Source organism: Lycium barbarum, chromosome 7, assembly GCF_019175385.1.
Source record: "Lycium barbarum isolate Lr01 chromosome 7, ASM1917538v2, whole genome shotgun sequence".
Classification (NCBI taxonomy): Eukaryota; Viridiplantae; Streptophyta; class Magnoliopsida; order Solanales; family Solanaceae; genus Lycium; species Lycium barbarum.
This window is the reverse complement of record NC_083343.1, coordinates 131,643,388-131,662,605: the sequence shown is the minus strand read 5'-3', so window position 1 is coordinate 131,662,605 and position 19,218 is coordinate 131,643,388. Positions and strand designations below refer to the sequence as shown.

The 19,218-nt window shown below is 35.0% G+C and overlaps 2 protein-coding genes across 2 annotated transcripts; one reads left to right on the top strand and one right to left on the bottom strand.

Annotated features, from left to right (window-relative positions):
• Positions 1–2,317: 2,317 nt before the first annotated feature.
• LOC132604469 (pto-interacting protein 1) lies at positions 2,318–8,565 on the top strand. The gene is made up of 8 exons (XM_060317986.1): positions 2,318–2,607; positions 3,220–3,318; positions 3,730–3,977; positions 4,072–4,198; positions 6,180–6,453; positions 7,191–7,323; positions 7,427–7,513; positions 8,184–8,565. The coding sequence occupies exons 2-8, from the start codon at positions 3,237–3,239 to the stop codon at positions 8,292–8,294; spliced, it is 1,062 nt and encodes a 353-aa protein (XP_060173969.1). The 5' UTR covers positions 2,318–2,607; positions 3,220–3,236; the 3' UTR covers positions 8,295–8,565.
• Positions 8,566–9,201: 636 nt separating this feature from the next.
• On the bottom strand, positions 9,202–16,793 carry LOC132604466 (probable receptor-like protein kinase At5g18500). The gene is made up of 8 exons (XM_060317982.1): positions 16,286–16,793; positions 13,209–13,843; positions 12,727–12,831; positions 11,893–12,015; positions 11,636–11,806; positions 11,086–11,215; positions 9,737–9,949; positions 9,202–9,642 (listed from the first exon to the last, which is right to left on the bottom strand). Exons 2-8 carry the CDS (start codon positions 13,829–13,831, stop codon positions 9,523–9,525), a joined length of 1,485 nt encoding a protein of 494 aa, XP_060173965.1. The 5' UTR covers positions 13,832–13,843; positions 16,286–16,793; the 3' UTR covers positions 9,202–9,522.
• Between the last annotated feature and the right edge of the window lie 2,425 nt (positions 16,794–19,218).

Genomic DNA, 19,218 nt, shown 5'->3' with positions numbered 1-19,218 from the left:
CAGTTACACCCTCAGAACCTTCACATACATCTCCTACTTCTGATCATTGTCCAAGATCTGAATCTACACTCCCTCATCTGTCACTGAGTTCTTCTCAACAAATGAATTCTACAGATCAGCCTCTATTACCACAACTTGACCCTACTTACCCAAGTTCTCCTACACCAATAATTTCTCCTTCTACCTCTGTCCCTATAACAAATCCACCAAGAAGGTCTAGCAGGATCTCTCATGAACCTGTTTATCTAAAAGACTACATTTGCAATAGTGTGATCTTCACTGATCTAGGGAAAACTTGCTTTGATCACTCTCATAAGCCTAGGAGTTATGATTTCTCTTCTTTATCTATCAACAATCAGCAACTACTCTATTCTCTTTCTAACATTACTGAACCTAGTTGCTACAACCAGGCTTCTCAACATCCAGGATGGAGAGAGGCCATGAACTCAGAAATTCAGGCTTTGGAAAACAATCAAACCTGGGAAGTTGTGATGTTTCCTAAGGGGAAGAGAGCTTTACCTTGCAAATGGGTATACAAGGTCAAGCACCTCTCAGATGGCAGCATTGAAAGACTAAAGGCAAGACTTGTGGTGAGGGGGGATATCCAAAGAGAGGGTATAGACTATGGAGAAACATTTTCACCTGTTGTGAAAATGACCACTATCCGGTGCTTACTTACCATTGCAGCTAAGAAGAAGTGGTATGTTTCACAACTAGATGTCAACAATGCGTTTTTGCATAGTGACCTCCAAGAAGAGGTTTTTATGAAATTTCCAGCAGGAAGGACACCTCCTAGTCCTAACCATGTCTGTCTTCTGAAAAAGTATCTATACGGTTTAAAGCAAGCTTCACGGCAGTGGTATGCTCGGCTTGCAGGAGCATTAAGTTTCAAAGGTTATTCCTCTTCCTTAAATGACTATTCTCTGTTTTTTAAGCAAAATGGGACACTAATTTCTATCCTAGCAGTCTATGTAGACGATATTCTCCTAACAGGGGATGATTTGAGTGAACTCGAGAATACTAAATGTTTTCTCAATACAGAGTTCAAAGTTAAGAACTTGGGAGAAATTAACTATTTTCTTGGCATGGAAATTTTACGAGAAGAGCATGGTTTTATTGTAAATCAAAGAAAATTTACCTCAGATCTGCTTCATGAATTCGATGTCTCTCATTTGCCTAAGGTTGGTTCTCCATTGGATCCCTCATCCAAGCTTCGAGCAGATGATAGTCCTCGGATGGATAACCCCACGCTTTATCGTCACTTGGTCGGAAAGTTGAATTATTTGACCAATACTCGCCCAGATCTGTCCTTTGCTGTTCTTGCTCTGAGTCAATACATGCAGCGACCTTGTTTGTCACATTTCTCGGCTGCTTTACGAGTTTTACAATACCTGAGCTCAGATTCGGGTCAAGGCATCTTACTATCTTCCAATCCATCTTTTTCTTTACTGGCTTTTTGCGATGCGGACTGGGCATCGTGTAAAGATTCTCATAAGTCGGTTAGTGGGTTTTTCATTACCCTTGGAGGTGCTCCGATCTCGTGGAAATCGAAGAAAAAAATCTCGATCTCTTTGTCTTCCGCAGAAGCGGAATATCGGTCCATGCGTCGTGTTACTGCTGAGCTTACTTGGTTAATTCGTCTTCTTGAGGATCTTTCTGCTCCAATTTCACTCCCAATTCCGCTCCACTCCAATAGCCAAGCTGCCATCCATATAGCTCATAATACGGTCTTCCAAGAGCGCACCAAACATGTTGAATTGGACTGTCATTTTGTGCGCCAACAGTTCCAATCCGGTCTGATTACACTTTCATTTGTTCCCTTTAAAGATCAACTTGTAGATCTCTTTACTAAGCCCCTTTCTGGGGTTTCTCACAGAGCAATTTGAACAAGTTGGGGGTCATGACTCTCCCCTCCAACTTGAGGGGGATGTTGGAGTACAGAACCCCCATGAAAACACAAAGAAAAAGAGAGAGAGAAATGAAGAGGACGGCTGTGTTGTTTTGAAGTTAAAGACTCAACTTTTACTTTGACTGAAACAAGAAACAAGAATGTTTGCCCAGGTGGATTCATCTCAGCCATACAACACACACACTTGATAGATTAATTCTCCACCTTTAGATTAAAATCATAACAGATTTAAATATGGTCATGTGAGCAACACGTGAGAGAATAAAATATTGTTACATAATGGACAAATTAGAATAGGACAAGTGTAATTAGTTTTGTCCATTTCCCTTTTGTTTCTGTAACATAGCATTATCTATAAATATATGTACATACTGATGAATTTTTTTACACAGAGAAAATTCTCAAATTCAGTGTCTTCATCTTCAATTTTCTACAGTGTCAGTGTGCACATGTGTAAAGAAATAGTAGTAGCTAAGTCTAGGGTGGATGACAGAGACGCAACAACTAATAATAACCCAAACTATAACTATTCTTTCTTTCTTCTATATTACTCTTAATTAAATCCCATAATATTACTTTTCTCTTTGCTTATTAATTTGGTTTTTGATTATTCTCTTCCCTTTTTTTATTAGCTCTCCCAGTTCACACAGATCAAAAACCTCACACTTTCAAGAACGTTACATCAATTGCAAAATCTTGTAAGTACTTCTAATTTTAGAAGCCCCTTTTTACCCTTTTTGGGAAATCTTAGGTTATTATGTTGTTTTTCTGCAATTATGTGTTAATATCAATCTTGTGGTTCTTCCAATTTTTCATTTTTATGAAAAAATGGAGCAACCCCAGTTTAAAAGATTTGTTTTTTTGTATATGTTTATATTCCCTCCAGTCCAATTTAAGTTTCTTAGTTTTACTAGGCTCGGAGTTTAAGAAATAGAGAATGTTTGAAGATGTGTATAAATCTTGTGGTTATAACTTGTCAGTGTTGTGTCGTACGTTTGAATTATCAACTTACTAAATACAGTAATACTCTTTTTGGGACAAATCTAAGAAGACACTCTTTTTTCATTTTTGTTTGGGAAATCTTGGGTTATTATGTTGTTTCTCTGCAGTTTTTTGTTCATATAAATCTTGGGGTTCTTCCAATTTTTCATTTTTATGAAAAAAGGGCAACCCCAGTTTAAAAGATTTTTTTTTTTTTTTGTATATGTGGATATTATAATGTTTCTTGCTTTTACTAAATGTCACTCCTTTTCAGTTCCCTATTTGAGTTTTCTGTGATTATTAACTGTTTGAGTTGTTGTATTTTGCAGAATTTGTTGAAAGAAGTATGAGCTGCTTTAGTTGTTGTGAGGATGATGATATGCATAGAGCTGCTGATAATGGGCCATTCATGGCACACAATTCAGCTGGTTAGTTTCTTCCTTGTACTGGGTATCTATTTTTTTTTTTCCGTTTTCTGGCGAATGTGTCCAAATAGAGCGGAATGAATATAGAGGATTGATATAACTGACCAAACTAGTTTGTGATAGAGGCATAGTAGTAGTAGTAGTTGTTATTGTGAATGCTTGAGCATTGGGAAAGGATTTTGTTGTTGAAATGGGAAGCTCAAACATTTATTATGCTTGTATTTGATGTTTTCGTGATCACATTCCGATTGAAGTCTTGAGTATTGATAAATGATCAAGTCAAAATTTCAAGTCTTTCATTGATTGCTTTGGGCTTTACCTATCACTTTAGACTCTTTTCTTCATCTAATGTCATGGTTCTGTTCATTGAACTTCTGTTTATTCCTTAATTTGTGATTTCCATATCTCCCAAAGGAAACAATGGAGGTCAGCATGCTACAGAAAGTGAACAAAAAGAGACACCCGTGAACATCCAGCCCATTGCTGTTCCTTCCATCGCTGTTGATGAGTTAAAGGACATCACCGATAATTTTGGTTCGAAAGCTTTGATAGGTGAGGGATCATATGGAAGGGTATATCATGGTGTCCTGAAAAATGGACGTGCTGCCGCCATTAAAAAATTGGACTCGAGTAAGCAGCCTGATCGAGAATTTTTAGCTCAGGTTAGCTCCGCCTTGTTATCTTTCATTTGACTATGTTATGCTATTGCACATAACCTTTAGTAACCTTGCCTGGATATGATGTATGCAATCGCAGGTCTCAATGGTTTCAAGACTAAAAGATGAAAATGTGGTTGAATTACTTGGTTATTGCGTGGATGGGGGTCTTCGTGTGCTAGCCTATGAATATGCCCCAAATGGATCTCTTCATGACATTCTTCATGGTAAGTAACTATGCTATAATACTTTCGAGAACCAATAGCCTGTTTGGCCAAGCTTCCAAAATCTGCTTTTGAAAAGCGCTTTTAGAAAAAATAAACTTTGGAGAGTAGCATTTTGTGTTTTACTAAGCAATTTGAAAAACACTTCTGCCGATATTGGAGCAGTACTTTGTGCTTGGCGTGCTTCTAGGGAAAAATTACTTTTTTTAGCTTCTGAAAAACTGCTTCCGCTACTAGTTAAAAGTACTTATTTTTTCCCTAAAAGCTTGGCCAAACACCTCAACTTTCTAGAATAAGCACTTTTTGATTGAAAAAAAAAAAACAATTTGGGCTTCCCAGAAGTTCGGCCAAACATGCTACAAGTCTTAATCATAATTCTTTGTGCATTTGGTTCCTAAGCTGAAATGAATCAAATATTTAGCAAATCTCAAGAACTCGTCTCCGTAGATTTTGTTTTATTCAGAAGAAATTGTCTCCATAGCCTCTGTTTGGAAATTTATGTTATTCAATCAAACTATGTGAAAGTACATTTCAGATTCCACTTTAAGCACTTCATTAATGCACCATGCGGTAAACAGCCCCTTAACTAGTGATCAACATATGCTTCATCCCAAATTCTGAAGTTCCTTTCTAATGCATTCTCTGACATGAAAAATGCCATAACTAAGAGTAAGTTTGCACCTAGATATCTTCGTAGGACCTTGCTTATTAAGAACCCATCAATTTTAGTTCTTCTTTTGGCTTTTGTTGTATATAATTCTCTCTAATATATATTCCATCTCAAGTCCCATTCAACATGGTTTGAATAAACACTCAAAATGAAGAAATTAGTTAGATTGCATATTCTTTTGATAGTAATATAAAAAAGGTATTTTGAAGAAGTTGAAAGTTGGTTTAAGTGGAAAAGTACGTGTAATGCCTTAGAATTCAACTAGTAAATCGGATTGATCAAAGTCCAAAAGTTGTATAGAATGCTATGACTTGTAGGTCTGTGTTAACATTTCGGGACCTCACAGAACGGAAAGTATATGCTAAATTAGGATAGAAGTGTACAAGGTACCTAAAGTTAGAATATTGCACCACAAGGTATGTATTAATGCACAAAAAAAACCGATAAGGGGCTTTTGAATCCTGATTGCATTTCTAGCCAATGACGTTGCAGTTATGCAAAGAGAGTTTTAGTCAATTCTTAACAGCATGTTGTATGTCTGTTAAACATTCTGTGAAGTGTATGCGCCATGATTTTACATAGGTCTTTGTTCATTTCATCTGTATTTCGACTATTTTCTGGTATCATTAAATGTGGATTGTCAATTTTCATCTGTTTATTTTTTCTTATGTATGTATGGCCAATCTGACAGAAGATAATTGGAACTTTCTGTTAGTCTTTATTTTCTGTGCATGGCCAATCATGGTTCTTTTACAACCCTTTCTCAACAATTCTTGATGGCGGTAGTCTTAGCAAGTAATAGCCTGTTTGGCCAAGCCTCTAGGGAGTCAAAAGTGCTTTTTTTTTTCCCTTCCAAAAAGTGCTAATTTTAGAAACTGGATTGACCAAGCTTTTAGAGGAAAAAATAAGTGATTTTAAGTAGTAGCAAAAGTTGTTTTTCAGAAGCTAAAAAAAGTGGCTTTTCCCCTGAAGCACTTTTGGAACCTTAACCAAGCACAAATTACTGCTATAATATTGGTAAAAGTGCTTTTCAAATTGAATTACCAAACACCATCCAAAAGTACTTTTCTGAAAAGCACTTTCCAAAGTAAGCAGATTTGGACGCTTCGCCAAACAGGCTATAAAATATGTGCCTATATGTATCGTGGCTACTGCTAAAACACCGTTATGGGTGCCTATTATGAGGATGGACAAAGATAATGTCAAGAGTGCTTGGACTGGGAATTATATTTTTGGCTGCTCTCTTCAGCTTTTCTGTAACATGTTTTTGTTATTTGCTACAAAATGCATAATTAATTCAGTTTGTGGTTGCAGGAAGAAAAGGTGTGAAAGGTGCGCAGCCAGGTCCAGTATTGTCATGGGCTCAACGAGTTAAAATTGCAGTTGGGGCTGCAAAAGGACTGGAGTACTTGCATGAAAAAGCGCAGCCTCATATAATTCATCGTGATATTAAGTCTAGCAACATTTTACTCTTTGATGATGACGTTGCTAAGATAGCGGACTTTGATTTGTCAAATCAAGCCCCTGATATGGCAGCACGTCTTCATTCCACACGTGTTCTTGGGACCTTTGGTTATCATGCACCAGAGTGAGTCCCTTTCTGAATATATAAAATACAAATAAGCAATATGCTTGGTTAACATAAGTAGCTCTACCCCGTGACTAATCTTAAGAGAAAATGACAAAAATTATCCTTATGTTTGAGGGTTAAGTTCGAAATAGTCCCTTAAATATTATGCACTGAACAGTTTTGGTCCTTTAAGTTTGCCAAAAGTTAACACTTTTAGTCTTAGTCAAATATTTACCGGACACTGTCTGATAGATTTGACAGAGAAAAAAGTAAATTAGCAGAAACTCACATTTAGAGGCACAATTTTTGCAGTTTTTGCTATTTTGATTTATTTCTAGAGTCTGGTGCAACTTTTTGAAGTATAATTTTCGCTATTTTTTATATCTTTTTAGTGTCTGCAATTTTTTGTGTCGCATATCTTAGGATTTGATGGAAGTTTCTTGGTGTTTATGGTTAAATCTTTTGTTTTCCCACTGTTTTCGTCAAATCTAACCGATAGAGTTTGGTAAATATTTGGCGGAGACTAAAGTGTTAATTTTTGGCACATGTAAAGGACCAAAACTGTTCAATGCATACTTAACGGACTACTTTGAACCTACCCTCAAACATAAGGGACCTTTTTTGTCATTTTCTCACTAAGCTAGTATTCAACTGAAAGAAATGTTCGGCTTTTAGCTCATATTTTAGAAGTCAGACCCGAGTATAATTCACTTTTGCTGATGACTTACCGCACTGTCACTTTTTTTGAGTTGCAGATATGCAATGACTGGTCAGTTGAGTTCAAAGAGTGATGTTTACAGCTTTGGCGTTGTGCTCTTGGAACTACTTACCGGTCGTAAACCTGTTGATCATACATTGCCACGTGGGCAACAGAGTCTTGTAACTTGGGTATAGCCTTTCTAAATTCTCATATGCTTTATATAATACACATTTTTTTAAAATTGGACGGTTCTTTTGATTTGTAATTTATGTTATACACTGTTGTAAACAGGCAACACCAAGACTTAGTGAAGATAAAGTGAAGCAGTGTGTTGATGCTAGACTAAATACAGATTACCCTCCTAAGGCAGTCGCAAAGGTATGTGCACTCGAAATAATGAAATTTCGTGCCTAATGAAATTCGATTCCTGTCTCTTCTGGGTAGGTTCAAAATAGTCCTTTTAAGTATGCACTGACAGTTTTGGTCTTTTAGTTTGCCACAAGTTAACACTTTTAGTCTCCATCAAAGATTTATCGAACTTTGTCCATTAGATTTGACAGAAATAAAAGATTTAACTATAAACACTAAGAAAGTCCCCCATCAAATCCTAAAATATGCAATACAAAAACTACACCTCGCAGTAAAAAGCTATAAAATCAAGATAACAGAAATTAAACTTCAAAAAGTTGCACCAGACTTTAGAAAAAAATTAAAAATAGCAGAAACTACAAAAAAATGTACCTCTAAATGTGAATACCCGCAAATTTCTTTTCTTCATAGTTCCCATGAAATCTAACAGCCAGAGTTCAGTAAATATTTGACGGAGACTAATGTATTAACTTTTGGCAAATTTTAAGGACCAAAACTATTTAGTGCATATTTAAGGGACTATTTTGAACCTACCCTCAAACAAAAGGGATCATTGTGTCATTTTCTCTCAGTTAATAACCAAAACTGAGCATCTGAATCAGTGGAAATATGAAATGTTTCATTATATTCGATTTTTTCTGCTTCATCTCTATTTCTTGCATCTGTGTTGCTGAAACAGATGGCTGCAGTTGCTGCCTTGTGTGTGCAATATGAAGCTGATTTCCGGCCAAACATGAGCATTGTAGTAAAGGCTCTTCAGCCTCTGTTGCCTCGGCCTGTACCAAGTTAAACATCAAGCTTGTGAATTTTCTCCGTTCCCCAGCCTTTACGTCCCTGTAATGAGAAAAATTGCGATTGATTTCTTTCGTATGAGTCAAGATGATTGTGATACTGGTGGGACTGAATCCAAAGAAATATTGTATATTCGTTGTAATGAAAATGGCCTATGCATATTCATTTTCATGGATTGTATTGAGATTTTGAAGTTCCACCAAGGTTCATATTGCATTAAGTCACAGTTATGTTTCAGCATTAATTTCTTATGTACTATAGTTTGTCCTTATGGGTGCCTTCTTTTTGCATTTCATTTTCTTGAGAAAGACGATTACTATCTATTTTACTGAGAGAATACTTATCACGCAACTTGCAATAGTGTTTGGTATGAAGAGGCCACCAAGTTGGCAGGAACATCTTGCCATTGGCAACAAGAAATATTACAAAATTTATGAAATAGCACAAGTTTCATTGGCATCAGCCCAGGGGTTTTCATCTAGTGGGAAGAGTGCAGCGTGTGATGTGTAGATTAGGCGCTCTACACCCTTTTAAACCATGCCGCAAACATCATCCACTAAGTAGAAGGACAAATACATTATCCACCGAGTTTCGAATTGTGCCCCACTAGTCTTCCTGAATTTGTCAGTTATTATAAAAAGGAAAGTTTCATTGCCATCCCACATTTTCCATAAGCATTGCTTCATTTGCAACCATTAAGCCTAGCGTTCAAGTTGAGAAGGGTAAAAGGACAGAAGCATTATCCTTTGAGTTTTGAACTGTGCACCACTAGTCCTCACGAGTTGCTCGGTTATCCTAGAAGTAAAGTTTCATTGCCATCCCACATTTTCCATTAGAATTTGCTTCTTTTGCAACAATTCTTGAACATTCACATCAAGTGCTGAAGCTATTACAGCCCAAGAAAATAGAAGAAAAACTAATGGTTTTGTTCATAGACAATCACAAAATGAAACCCTTTACATCCCTGTTTGCTATAAAAGGGCATGTCAACTAGCTATTATACATACCCATGTCTGTAAAGAGCAGAGTCAAAAATGAGGAATTTATATATACTAACTCGGTGACTCTGACTTTCATGCACACAAAAATGATTCTCTCAAACATCTACTAGTATGAAAAGATGTACCAAATGGAAAAAATTATATATGTATGGCTCCTTTCTGTGTTCAGATTCATAAAAGATGGGATTGGCCCTGTGCTTTTGTAGCTCAATCTTATGCATTTGTTCATCGATCACTTCTAGTTTTCGTCCTCAAAATTGGTTTCTCGCTGCTATCTGTGTTAGACTTCCGATTATGAGATTCTGTTTCTTCAGCGCCTGCCTGATTCCTTCTCCGTCTACGGCCCTATAAGACCAACAAGTTAAGAGATTAAGATCTGGCTGATTATACATAACTTTCCAACCAAATCTTCTAAGAAAATCTTCGGTTAGTATATCACCTCTCGTGGTATCGGATATTCCTCTGATTCGAGCATTCGAACGACTTGACTCATTGTTGGCCTCTTATCAGAATCCGGATCAAGACATCTTAAAGTCGTTAACAAAGCTCGTTTAAGGGCAGTTGTGGAAGGCCTTGTCTCGATTGTTGGATCAACCACTTCTTCAGAGCGTTTGCTGCCAACCATCACCTTGAGCCAATCGACAAGATTCACCTGTACACCAAACAAATGGCATATCAGCAAGGCAAATACAATGTGGAAAAACAAGATGTGTTCAAAGAAAGCATCGTTATCAATAATGAACTTTAACAAAATTGAAATCTCTTGCATCCAAGGATGGCCTAGTGGTCGACGAAGTTGGTGAAGACCACGGCCCACCATAGATGAAAAACTAGGTGATCTCTTCTCATCTACCTAAGCATTGGCAGGCACCTGGTACCTGTGCTGGAGGAAGGTACAGCTAGCAGGTACCGGTGGAATAGTCGAGGTGCAGCAAGCAGTGGCAAAATCAAGAATGCTAACAAGGGGGACCCAAAAAAGTATAAGAATGCCACACCTAGGATTCAAACTTGTGACCTAAAGTTTTGAACCCCTCTACATTTAAAACTTGCCTTATGTTAGGGGGGTTCAAGAACTTAAAAAAAATTGTTTTTATCTTCTTCACACAGTATAAGTCTCCGACAAAAGGAATTCTATTGAACTTAGCTCTGCAACGATTGCAAGATGGCCCGAACATCACTTTCATAAAACGGACTCTTTCTCTGGCAAAAATGTAAAGAGAGAAGTAAACAGAAAATAACTTTTTAAAGATACTTGAGATTTATGTGTAATGCTAACTGAAAAAAAATGACATTTTGTGGTACATTTTGCTACCTCTGGGAAACCAAACACCTATGACCTTGCTGCACACATCCACTGAATCATTTTGACTGCCATTAACTGTTCCTCTATTTTTTCCTTTATCAAACCAACCCAACCAAGATAAAGTTTACGCCTTCGCTGAACCTACTCAAACTAAAATTTAATGCAAATCCTAGGTTGTCATTAGACTTCCATTTTCTTGTTACTATCCAGCTCAACATAGTAAAAAATGCTTAAGCAGTTTGAGAGAAACATATTTTTGGAAAGATAATAAGCATAATAAATAGAACATAGCCTAATGTAAAATGTGCAAGTAGAATGCATCACCACTAAATATGAGAATCTCGTGAGTAAAGATCTACAGGTTCATTGTGGTTCAAAAACAACAAGCTATAAGCTAGCTTTAAATACTCTTTTATTACCTCAAAAAAAAAAAAAAAAAAAGCTTTAAATACTCTTTTACTAATAATAATGTTCGGAGAGCATACCTCGGGAGCAGGGCGACCATAATCTACAGGATCTCTTCCAGTGATGGCTTCCAGAAGCACAACGCCATAGCTGTACACATCGCTCTTTTCATTCAGGAGACCACTATTTGCATACTCGGGAGCGACGTATCTGTTATGAGGAAATGGGCCAAACAAAAGAGATGAGTACAGTGATGACTAAAAAGGGTACTGCCTCGGTCCCAATTTATGTGTTGGTGTTTGACTGTGCACGGAATTTAAATATGAAAAGACTTTTGAAACTTGTGGTCTAAGACAAACCATAAACATTTGTGTGGCTATAAATATTCTCATTAAGGGTAAAATGGGAAACCTGCAGCCGCTACCCTTCGGGTGCGCACAGGATAAACCCCTCTCCTGTGCAATAGCCCGCAAACCACAAAGGAGAGATAACCCGCACTAGGCAAGCCCCTGTGCTAACGAGCTCGACCCAGAGGGAGTATTAGACTAACCATTGTTACCTTTCTGTAGACAGAACACAGGGTGTAAAAAGGAGATAGCTCATCCAAGATAGCTCTATAAATGTACTTACCCGAAGGTGCCCATAACTCTGGTCGTAATGTGACTTTTCCCTGCACCGAGCAACTTGGCCAGGCCAAAATCAGAAATTTTTGCATTAAAGTCATCATCTATCAATATGTTGCTTGACTTGATATCACGATGCACCACTTTGGGCTCAATTGCCTCGTGTAAATATGCAAGACTACAAGTATAAAAAGCATATATAAGAGAACAGAAAAAAAGGTATGAGACAAGTAAATGAAAAGTTGAAAATAGGAGAAAACTCACGCTTTAGCAGTTCCAAGGAGAATCTTCATCCGGGCTTCCCATGTAAGGTACCCGTGCTGTTGCATAGCTCCATGTAGCCATTGCTCTAAATTTCCATTGTTTACACACTCATAAACCAGTAACCTAAATATAACAAGGATCAGTATACAAAGTGGCGTCTGAAGTAAGTTTTGAAGCTGCAGAAAGCAGATTCTTTATTTATTTTACTTTTTTATTTTATTTATGATCCAACTGATAATACTGAAAAATTATCTCCACTTATTCTTAGTAACGTGAAGAGAAGTGTACCAGAAGCCTTTCTCCTTTCAGTTTGTACTAAAGAAGGTACACCTAACTAGCAAATGCCAAATCTGGCATATTTTCCAAAACAAAAGAATATTGTAACCCGACATCAGCAGCGAGAGAGGATGGCGGAATATCGGTTTTCCTTTTCCATAATATCACATGAAAAACTGATCCCATTTTTATTTCCTAAACTAGGAGATGAGTGAATCTCATGTTTCAACCAAAAAGTGTAGTTACACCGCTAAATAGTACTCCCTCCTTCCCAATTTATGTGAAGGTGTTTGACTGGGTATGGAGTTAAAGAAATAAAGAAAGACTTTTGAAACTTGTGGTCTAAAATAAGCCATAGATATTTGTGTGAACTATAAATCATCTCACGTAGGGTAAAATGAGTTTAAAGTTAGTTTGTTACTAAATATAGAAATGTGTCATTCTTTTTGGGACTGACTAAAAGGAAAAGTGTGTCACATAAATGGGGACGGAGGGAGTAAGTTATTGCTGCCTATATGATGTAATGAAGAGAAACAAAAGAGATCAAAAAATGTGTACCTGTGGGTTCCTTCAATACAGTAGCCCAAAAGTCTAACCAAATTCTTATGTCGGACATGACCAATGGCCTCAACTTCCACTTGAAATTCTTTTTCTGCTTGTCCTCTATATACGGAAGACCCCATATGTCAGATAAAATATATATAGAAACTGACATAAATAGCCGCCCACCAAAGTAATAGCCAGCAAATGTATATTAATGTATAATAGACATAATATTTACAGTTTGGTACAAAATAGTGTATTTTTTTTGTATATTTGGCTAGCGAATGAAATTGTCTTTGGCAAACTCGCCAAATGTGTAACTTGCCCTTATATATGTATATATATATATGTATATATATATATGTAATATATATGTGTGTGTGTGTGTGTGTGTGTGTGTGTATATATATATATACACATATACATACATACATACATACATATGCAAGTGAGGCCACTAACTAATGAAGGAATAAGATAAGCCTATCGAAACTTACAAATTATTAAATAGTTTTTTAACAGCAACTTCAGTTCTGTTGATCAGCCGTCCCCGATAAACAATGCCATAACCACCCTCTCCGATGATATTATCCTTAGAAAACTTGTTTGTTGCAGTTTCAAGGTCCCTCAGAGTAAACCAATGGCCCCACCCAAGGTGAGAAAACTCAGGCAGACCAGAGAGAGGGGACGGGACATTTGTTCCGGCGACTCTCTTTTCCCCCGAATCAAATGTTCCGTCTTTGTCTAAATAAGTAAATGAGTCTGATTGACTGTTAATGTCGAAATCTTTCATCTTGTCAATATTTGAATGCGACAAAAGCTTATCCGAATCTTTCTCACAGTACGTGTCCTGAAATGCAAGGGGATTTTTATACTGGCTCCCATAGTTGCTTGCCGAATTTTGATCAACTCTTATTTCTTTGCACACAGAAGGAATTTTGCTTATGATAGGTAGTGTATTATCGTGAGACTTTCTCGATTTTTTACGAGAAAAACAAAATGGCAGCAGCAAAAGAATTACCACAATGAAAAGTCCAACAAAGATGGCTAATAAAACCCACACCTTGAGATGAAATATATGGGTTTTCTTAGACAGTTGGAAATTAAGGTCAGATGCCATTATTAATGAAACCTGCAAAATAGAAGATAGGAAAATCAGAAAAGATAAGAAAAACATACAAACAAACAGCTCCAAAATGATCTAGCAATCATGTATTTTATATATCAACGAACCAATCAACAATGCCTCAATATCATGCATAGTTGGGATTTACTATATGAATCCTCTATATTAATTCTGCTCTATTCATTTATTCTAATACTAGAAAGTATTTCTTTTAAGGAAAATTGGGTTTTCCAAAACTAGAGGTTCTATAAATATCATACTTATTCCTACACCAACAACCAAACTTATACCTGGACCTATTTAAAGTGTAACAACAACAACAACAACCAGTCCTTACTCACAACTAGTTTGTATTGACTTTCATGTATTTTACATAATACATTATAATATTTTTCGTTTACAAATTTATTCGCCTAATGTATTTCTAGAATATCATTAAAGGCAGTAAAGCAGGAGATCACTCAATTTTTCACACACTTGCAGAGGAAAAGGTAAAAAAGATTTTCAACCTAACCCTTCTAATTATCCAATAACCATCAAACTCGTATAAAGTAAATGAGAGGAGGGAAAAAGAGATTAATTAATCAACTATCAACTATGTCTCAATCCCAAATTAGTTGAATCTTACGTGTATCCTCTGTATCTATTCCAGTATTAGAGAATTCATCATAGTTAGATTATCTTTACATGCGAAAAAGAAAAAGAAAGATCCTCTTTACACTACCATCAATATTCCACAAAGGGTATGTAAGGATTATTATCATTGAAAAGCCAATAGACAAAATGCAGGCAAATTATATAGTTTTTTAAAATAGAAGGAATCAAAGGCAAAGATGCAAACTTTCAATGCTAAATCAAGTGTTCAAGCTCAAAGAAACACATAAAATGTACAAAGATCCAATCTTTCAATGATAAAAAACAAAAAATGTTCAAAGTTTCAATCTTTACCTATATTTAGACTACCATGAATATACCACAAAGGGTATGTAAGAATTATTATAATTAAAAATCCAATAGACTAAATGCAGGCAAACAATATAACTAGTTCTTTAATATAGAAGGTATCAAACGCAAAGATTCAATCTTTCAATGCTAAAGCAAGTTTTCAAGCTCACAGAAACCCATTAAATGTACAAAAGATTCAATCTGTCAATGCTAAATCAAGTGTTCAAACTCACAGAAACACACAAAACGTACAAAATATTCAATCTTTCAATGCTAAATAAGTGTTCAAACTCACAGAAACACACAAAACGTACAAAAGATTCAATCTTTCAATGCTAAAGCAAGTTTTCAAGCTCACAGAAACACATTAAATGTACAAAAGATTCAATCTTTCAAGTGTTCAAACTCACAGAAACACACAAAACATACAAAATATTCAATCTTTCAATGCTAAATAAGGGTTCAAACTGACATAAACACACAAAACGTACAAAATATTCAATCTTTCAATGCTAAATAAGTGTTCAAGCTCACAGAAATACACAAAATGTACAAAAGCTTCAATCTTTCAATACTAAATCAAGTGTTCAAACTCACAGGAAACACACAAAATATAAAAAAGATTCAGTCTTTCAATGCGAAATCAGCTGTTCAAGATCACAGAGACACACAAAATATAAAAAAGATTCAATCTTTCAATGCTAAATCAAGTGTTCAAGCTTACAGAAAGACACAAAATGTACAAAAGATTCAATCTTTCAATCCAAATCAAGAGTTCAAGCTCACAGAAACACATTAAATGTACAAAAGATTCAATCTTTCAATGCTAAATCAAGTGTTCAAGCTCACAGAAAGACACAAAATGTACAACAGATTCAATCTTTCAATGCTAAATCAAGTGTTCAAGCTCACAGAAACACAAAAAATGTACAAAACATTCAATCTTTCAATGCTACATCAAGTGTTCAATCTCACAAAAACACATAAAATGTACAAAAGATTCAATCTTTCAATCCTAAATAAGTGTTGAATCTCACATATACACACAAAAATGTAGAAAAGATTCAATTTTCAATGCTAAATTAAGTCTCCAAGCTCACATAAACACATAGCATGTACAAAAGATTCAATCTTTCAATGCTAAATCAAGTGTTCAATCTCACAGAAACACATAAAATGTACAAAAGATTCAATCTTTCAATCCTAAATCAAGTGTTCAATCTCACATAAACACAAAAAAATGTACAAAAGATTCAATATTTCACCGCTAAATCAAGTCTACACATAACATGTACAAAAGACTCAATCTTTCAATGCTAAATCAAGTGTTCAAGCTCACAGGAAACACAAAAAATGTACAAAAGACTCAATCTTTCAATGCTAAATCATGTGTTCAAACTCACAGAAACATATAAAATGTACAAAAGATTCAATCTTTCAATGCTAAATCAAGAGTTCAAGCTCACAAAAACACATAAAAATGTATAAATATTCAATATTTACCTATTTGAAACGAGATCCCAGAAGTGGAAATAAGCCACCAACAACACTACACACAAACAATGAAAACCCCAGATTTCTTATACTCCTAAAATACCCAAATCCCATTTAGAAAATGAAGCCATTTCAAATCAAATCATACCCAAGAATCCAAATTTCTAAAATTTAGATTGATATACACAAATACAAAGAAAAAAGGACACCCTTTTTAGAAATAGGAAAAAATGGACCTTCCTTAATTAAAACATATGCCAAAAGGAAACCTTCCTTTGAAGTAAAATTTTCAAAGAAACATTGAAATCTTGACAAGCAAAATGTGTGGGGTTATTATCAGTGTTTGGTAGTGCTTTGCAATACAGTAAAAAAGAAGCATGAAAAAAGAAAAAAAGTTGAGTTTGGCTCAAATGATTTTGAAACTGAGTCTACTAATGAAAGTGATTTATTATCAAGAATCGCTTTCAAATTAATACTACTACTGGAAATTATTGTACCAGACTTGCAGTGTTCTGCAAATGCAGCTTCCTGTCTGTTGGGGATATATATTATTTTAATTATTATAATTATTATTTTAATGAATAATTGGCTAGTCAGTCAAACATAAGATATTATTATTTACAAAATAATAAAAGAAAGGGATAATTGCACTTTTGATCCCTTGTTTATTGAATAACTCTGATTTCAGTCCTGGTAATAATTGGCTAAGCACATCTAAACTTTACTCTATGTATGATATTTTAGCTGTCGTTTTAGCTCTTTTCACGTCCGCTAAGAAAACAATAAATGCAAGGTATAGTTTGCACTAAGTTGTTCCTATTTATTAAATGTTTTATGGAAACAATTGACAGCTTAGTCCTGGATTCCTAAAATAACAATGATTTTGTAACAATTTTTTTAAGCTAAAGTGACTGTTAATTTGTGACGAAAGAAGTAATTAGATAAAATGTGTATTTTTGGTCCCTTTATAAAACTATATTATAGATATGGACTAACAATATAAAAAGTAATTATAACATATCCATAATCAGAATGATTTAACACTTAAGGGATCAAAAGTGCAATCAATTAATTGAAAATTAAATATGCTTTAACCAAAATAATAAGGACCAAAATCAGTATTTACCGGTATTTGAGGGGCTCAAAGTGATGATTTCTCTAAAAGGAAAGCAGGTTAGGTTAGTGGGTAATATAATTATAATTAGAGGTAATGAAGAGTGGGAGGGGACAAGCAATGATGCAATTTGAATGATATTTATTAAGACAAATTTTTATTAATTCTTAATATAGTAGCACACTGTCGACTGCATTATTAAAATTATTATTAATCAACTGTCAGTCTCTTTGATTTCTGTAAATTCATGAAAACTGTGAATTTCCAGATTTGCATTTATTAAATGAAAAGATTGATTTAAAGTTGGGGTTAGCAAGTCAAAAAGAAATATAAGACTTTGGACGGTTTGTTGCATGTCTTTTTTATGTTTTCAAAATTATATGTTGACCAAATTAAGCTTGCCGGTGGCACGGGCAATCTATTGTATGTAAGTTTTCTTTACTCTCTCCAATCCACTCTTTATATGTTGTTTATAAAGTTTTGACACGCTCTTTAAGCAAATAATTTATAGCATTATTTATAAGTGATAGTGAATTAAATTAATTTTATCATTTAAATGAGTAACTAATAACTATATCAATAAGCAGAGTGGTTAGAAAAAAGATTAATGCCTTCTCAGTTTTCTGTGGTAATTTCTTGGAAACATTTTTGTTTTGCTAAAATGAGAAATAAAAAGATGGTAGGGAGTCATATATTGATACAAGTTTAAACTGATGAACATGTGCTCAAAACCACGGCTGGAATGCTCATATCTGATTAATTGATTTTAATCTGAATTTGATATAGAAGTTACTCTTGCTCTCGATTGACTTCAAAGAAACAAATGATTTTGCCTACTCTAGAGCTTACCTTAATTAGCTTATACCTCTTCGCCAAATTGATTTCAAGGAAAGAAAGGATTCTGTTGATCGTAAAAATATACCCTATTATTAAGAGGTTTTGGTATAGATATTAAGGTGAGTTATGACATAGCTAAGGCTTCTCAAGCGCATGAACATGTAACGAACCCTCCAAAAACTTGAATGAATTTGCAATTACTATCCCAATAAAATCTCATATTCACAAATGAATAATGAGTATTGTAGTGGTTGTTAATAGTACCCCAACCACACTAGCATAGAATCTGATATGCCTAATGGTCTATCTCTAATGAAAGATGCCAATGCCATAATCGTTGTGAAGATAAGCTTTTAGGTATTGATTCGGTAGGTGGGAGTCAGCAATTAAATGTACCATTCGTGCTGTGGGTCACCAATGTACATTCCTATGAAGGTTGCAATATGCAACTATTATTATTTTTCAGACAGAAACTAAATATTATTAGTATTAGAAGAGTTTATTACTACATATCTTCGTTTGTTTAGTATACATGGTACTTAGATAATCATTCTCAAATGAAGATAAAGTAAAAAGAAGGATAGTCATATAGCGTTAACAAAGACGCGACGGATTTAGAATTTGAAGTTTATGATAGTTCTGGCGATTTCTCATTTGTCACGGAGCCCACAACCTATTTATGTTATTGCATTCACACTTTATTAATATGTAATATTAAGTAAAATTTTCAATATATGTCACGAGTTTTACCAAACTAGTATCATTTGCTCTGCATCCGTCCCTGCGTTAAGCTCTCAAAATCTTCTAATTTGCTTCGATATTTAGCTAGACTTGATTATCTGTCGCCTTGTTTCCTTTCTCTAATGATGCAATTATTTGAAAAATAAGGCAGTTGATAAAAGATGGCATTATCCCTAATATATGTGTTGGAGAGAATTTTAAGAAGCAACAGATGTACTACCACATTTTGTTTTTCAAAGATGTACTATTT

Coding starts and splice junctions, on each gene's coding strand:
- LOC132604469 (XM_060317986.1), top strand. CDS start 3,237: ATGAGCTGCTTTAGTTGTTGTGAGGATGATGATATGCATAGAGCTGCT. Junction 3,978..4,071: donor ATCGAGAATTTTTAGCTCAG/GTTAGCTCCGCC, acceptor ATGCAATCGCAG/GTCTCAATGGTTTCAAGACT. Junction 6,454..7,190: donor TTTGGTTATCATGCACCAGA/GTGAGTCCCTTT, acceptor TTTGAGTTGCAG/ATATGCAATGACTGGTCAGT.
- LOC132604466 (XM_060317982.1), bottom strand. CDS start 13,831: ATGGCATCTGACCTTAATTTCCAACTGTCTAAGAAAACCCATATATTT. Junction 12,016..12,726: donor TGTATTGAAGGAACCCACAG/GTACACATTTTT, acceptor TGTTATATTTAG/GTTACTGGTTTATGAGTGTG. Junction 9,643..9,736: donor AATATCCGATACCACGAGAG/GTGATATACTAA, acceptor TTGGTCTTATAG/GGCCGTAGACGGAGAAGGAA.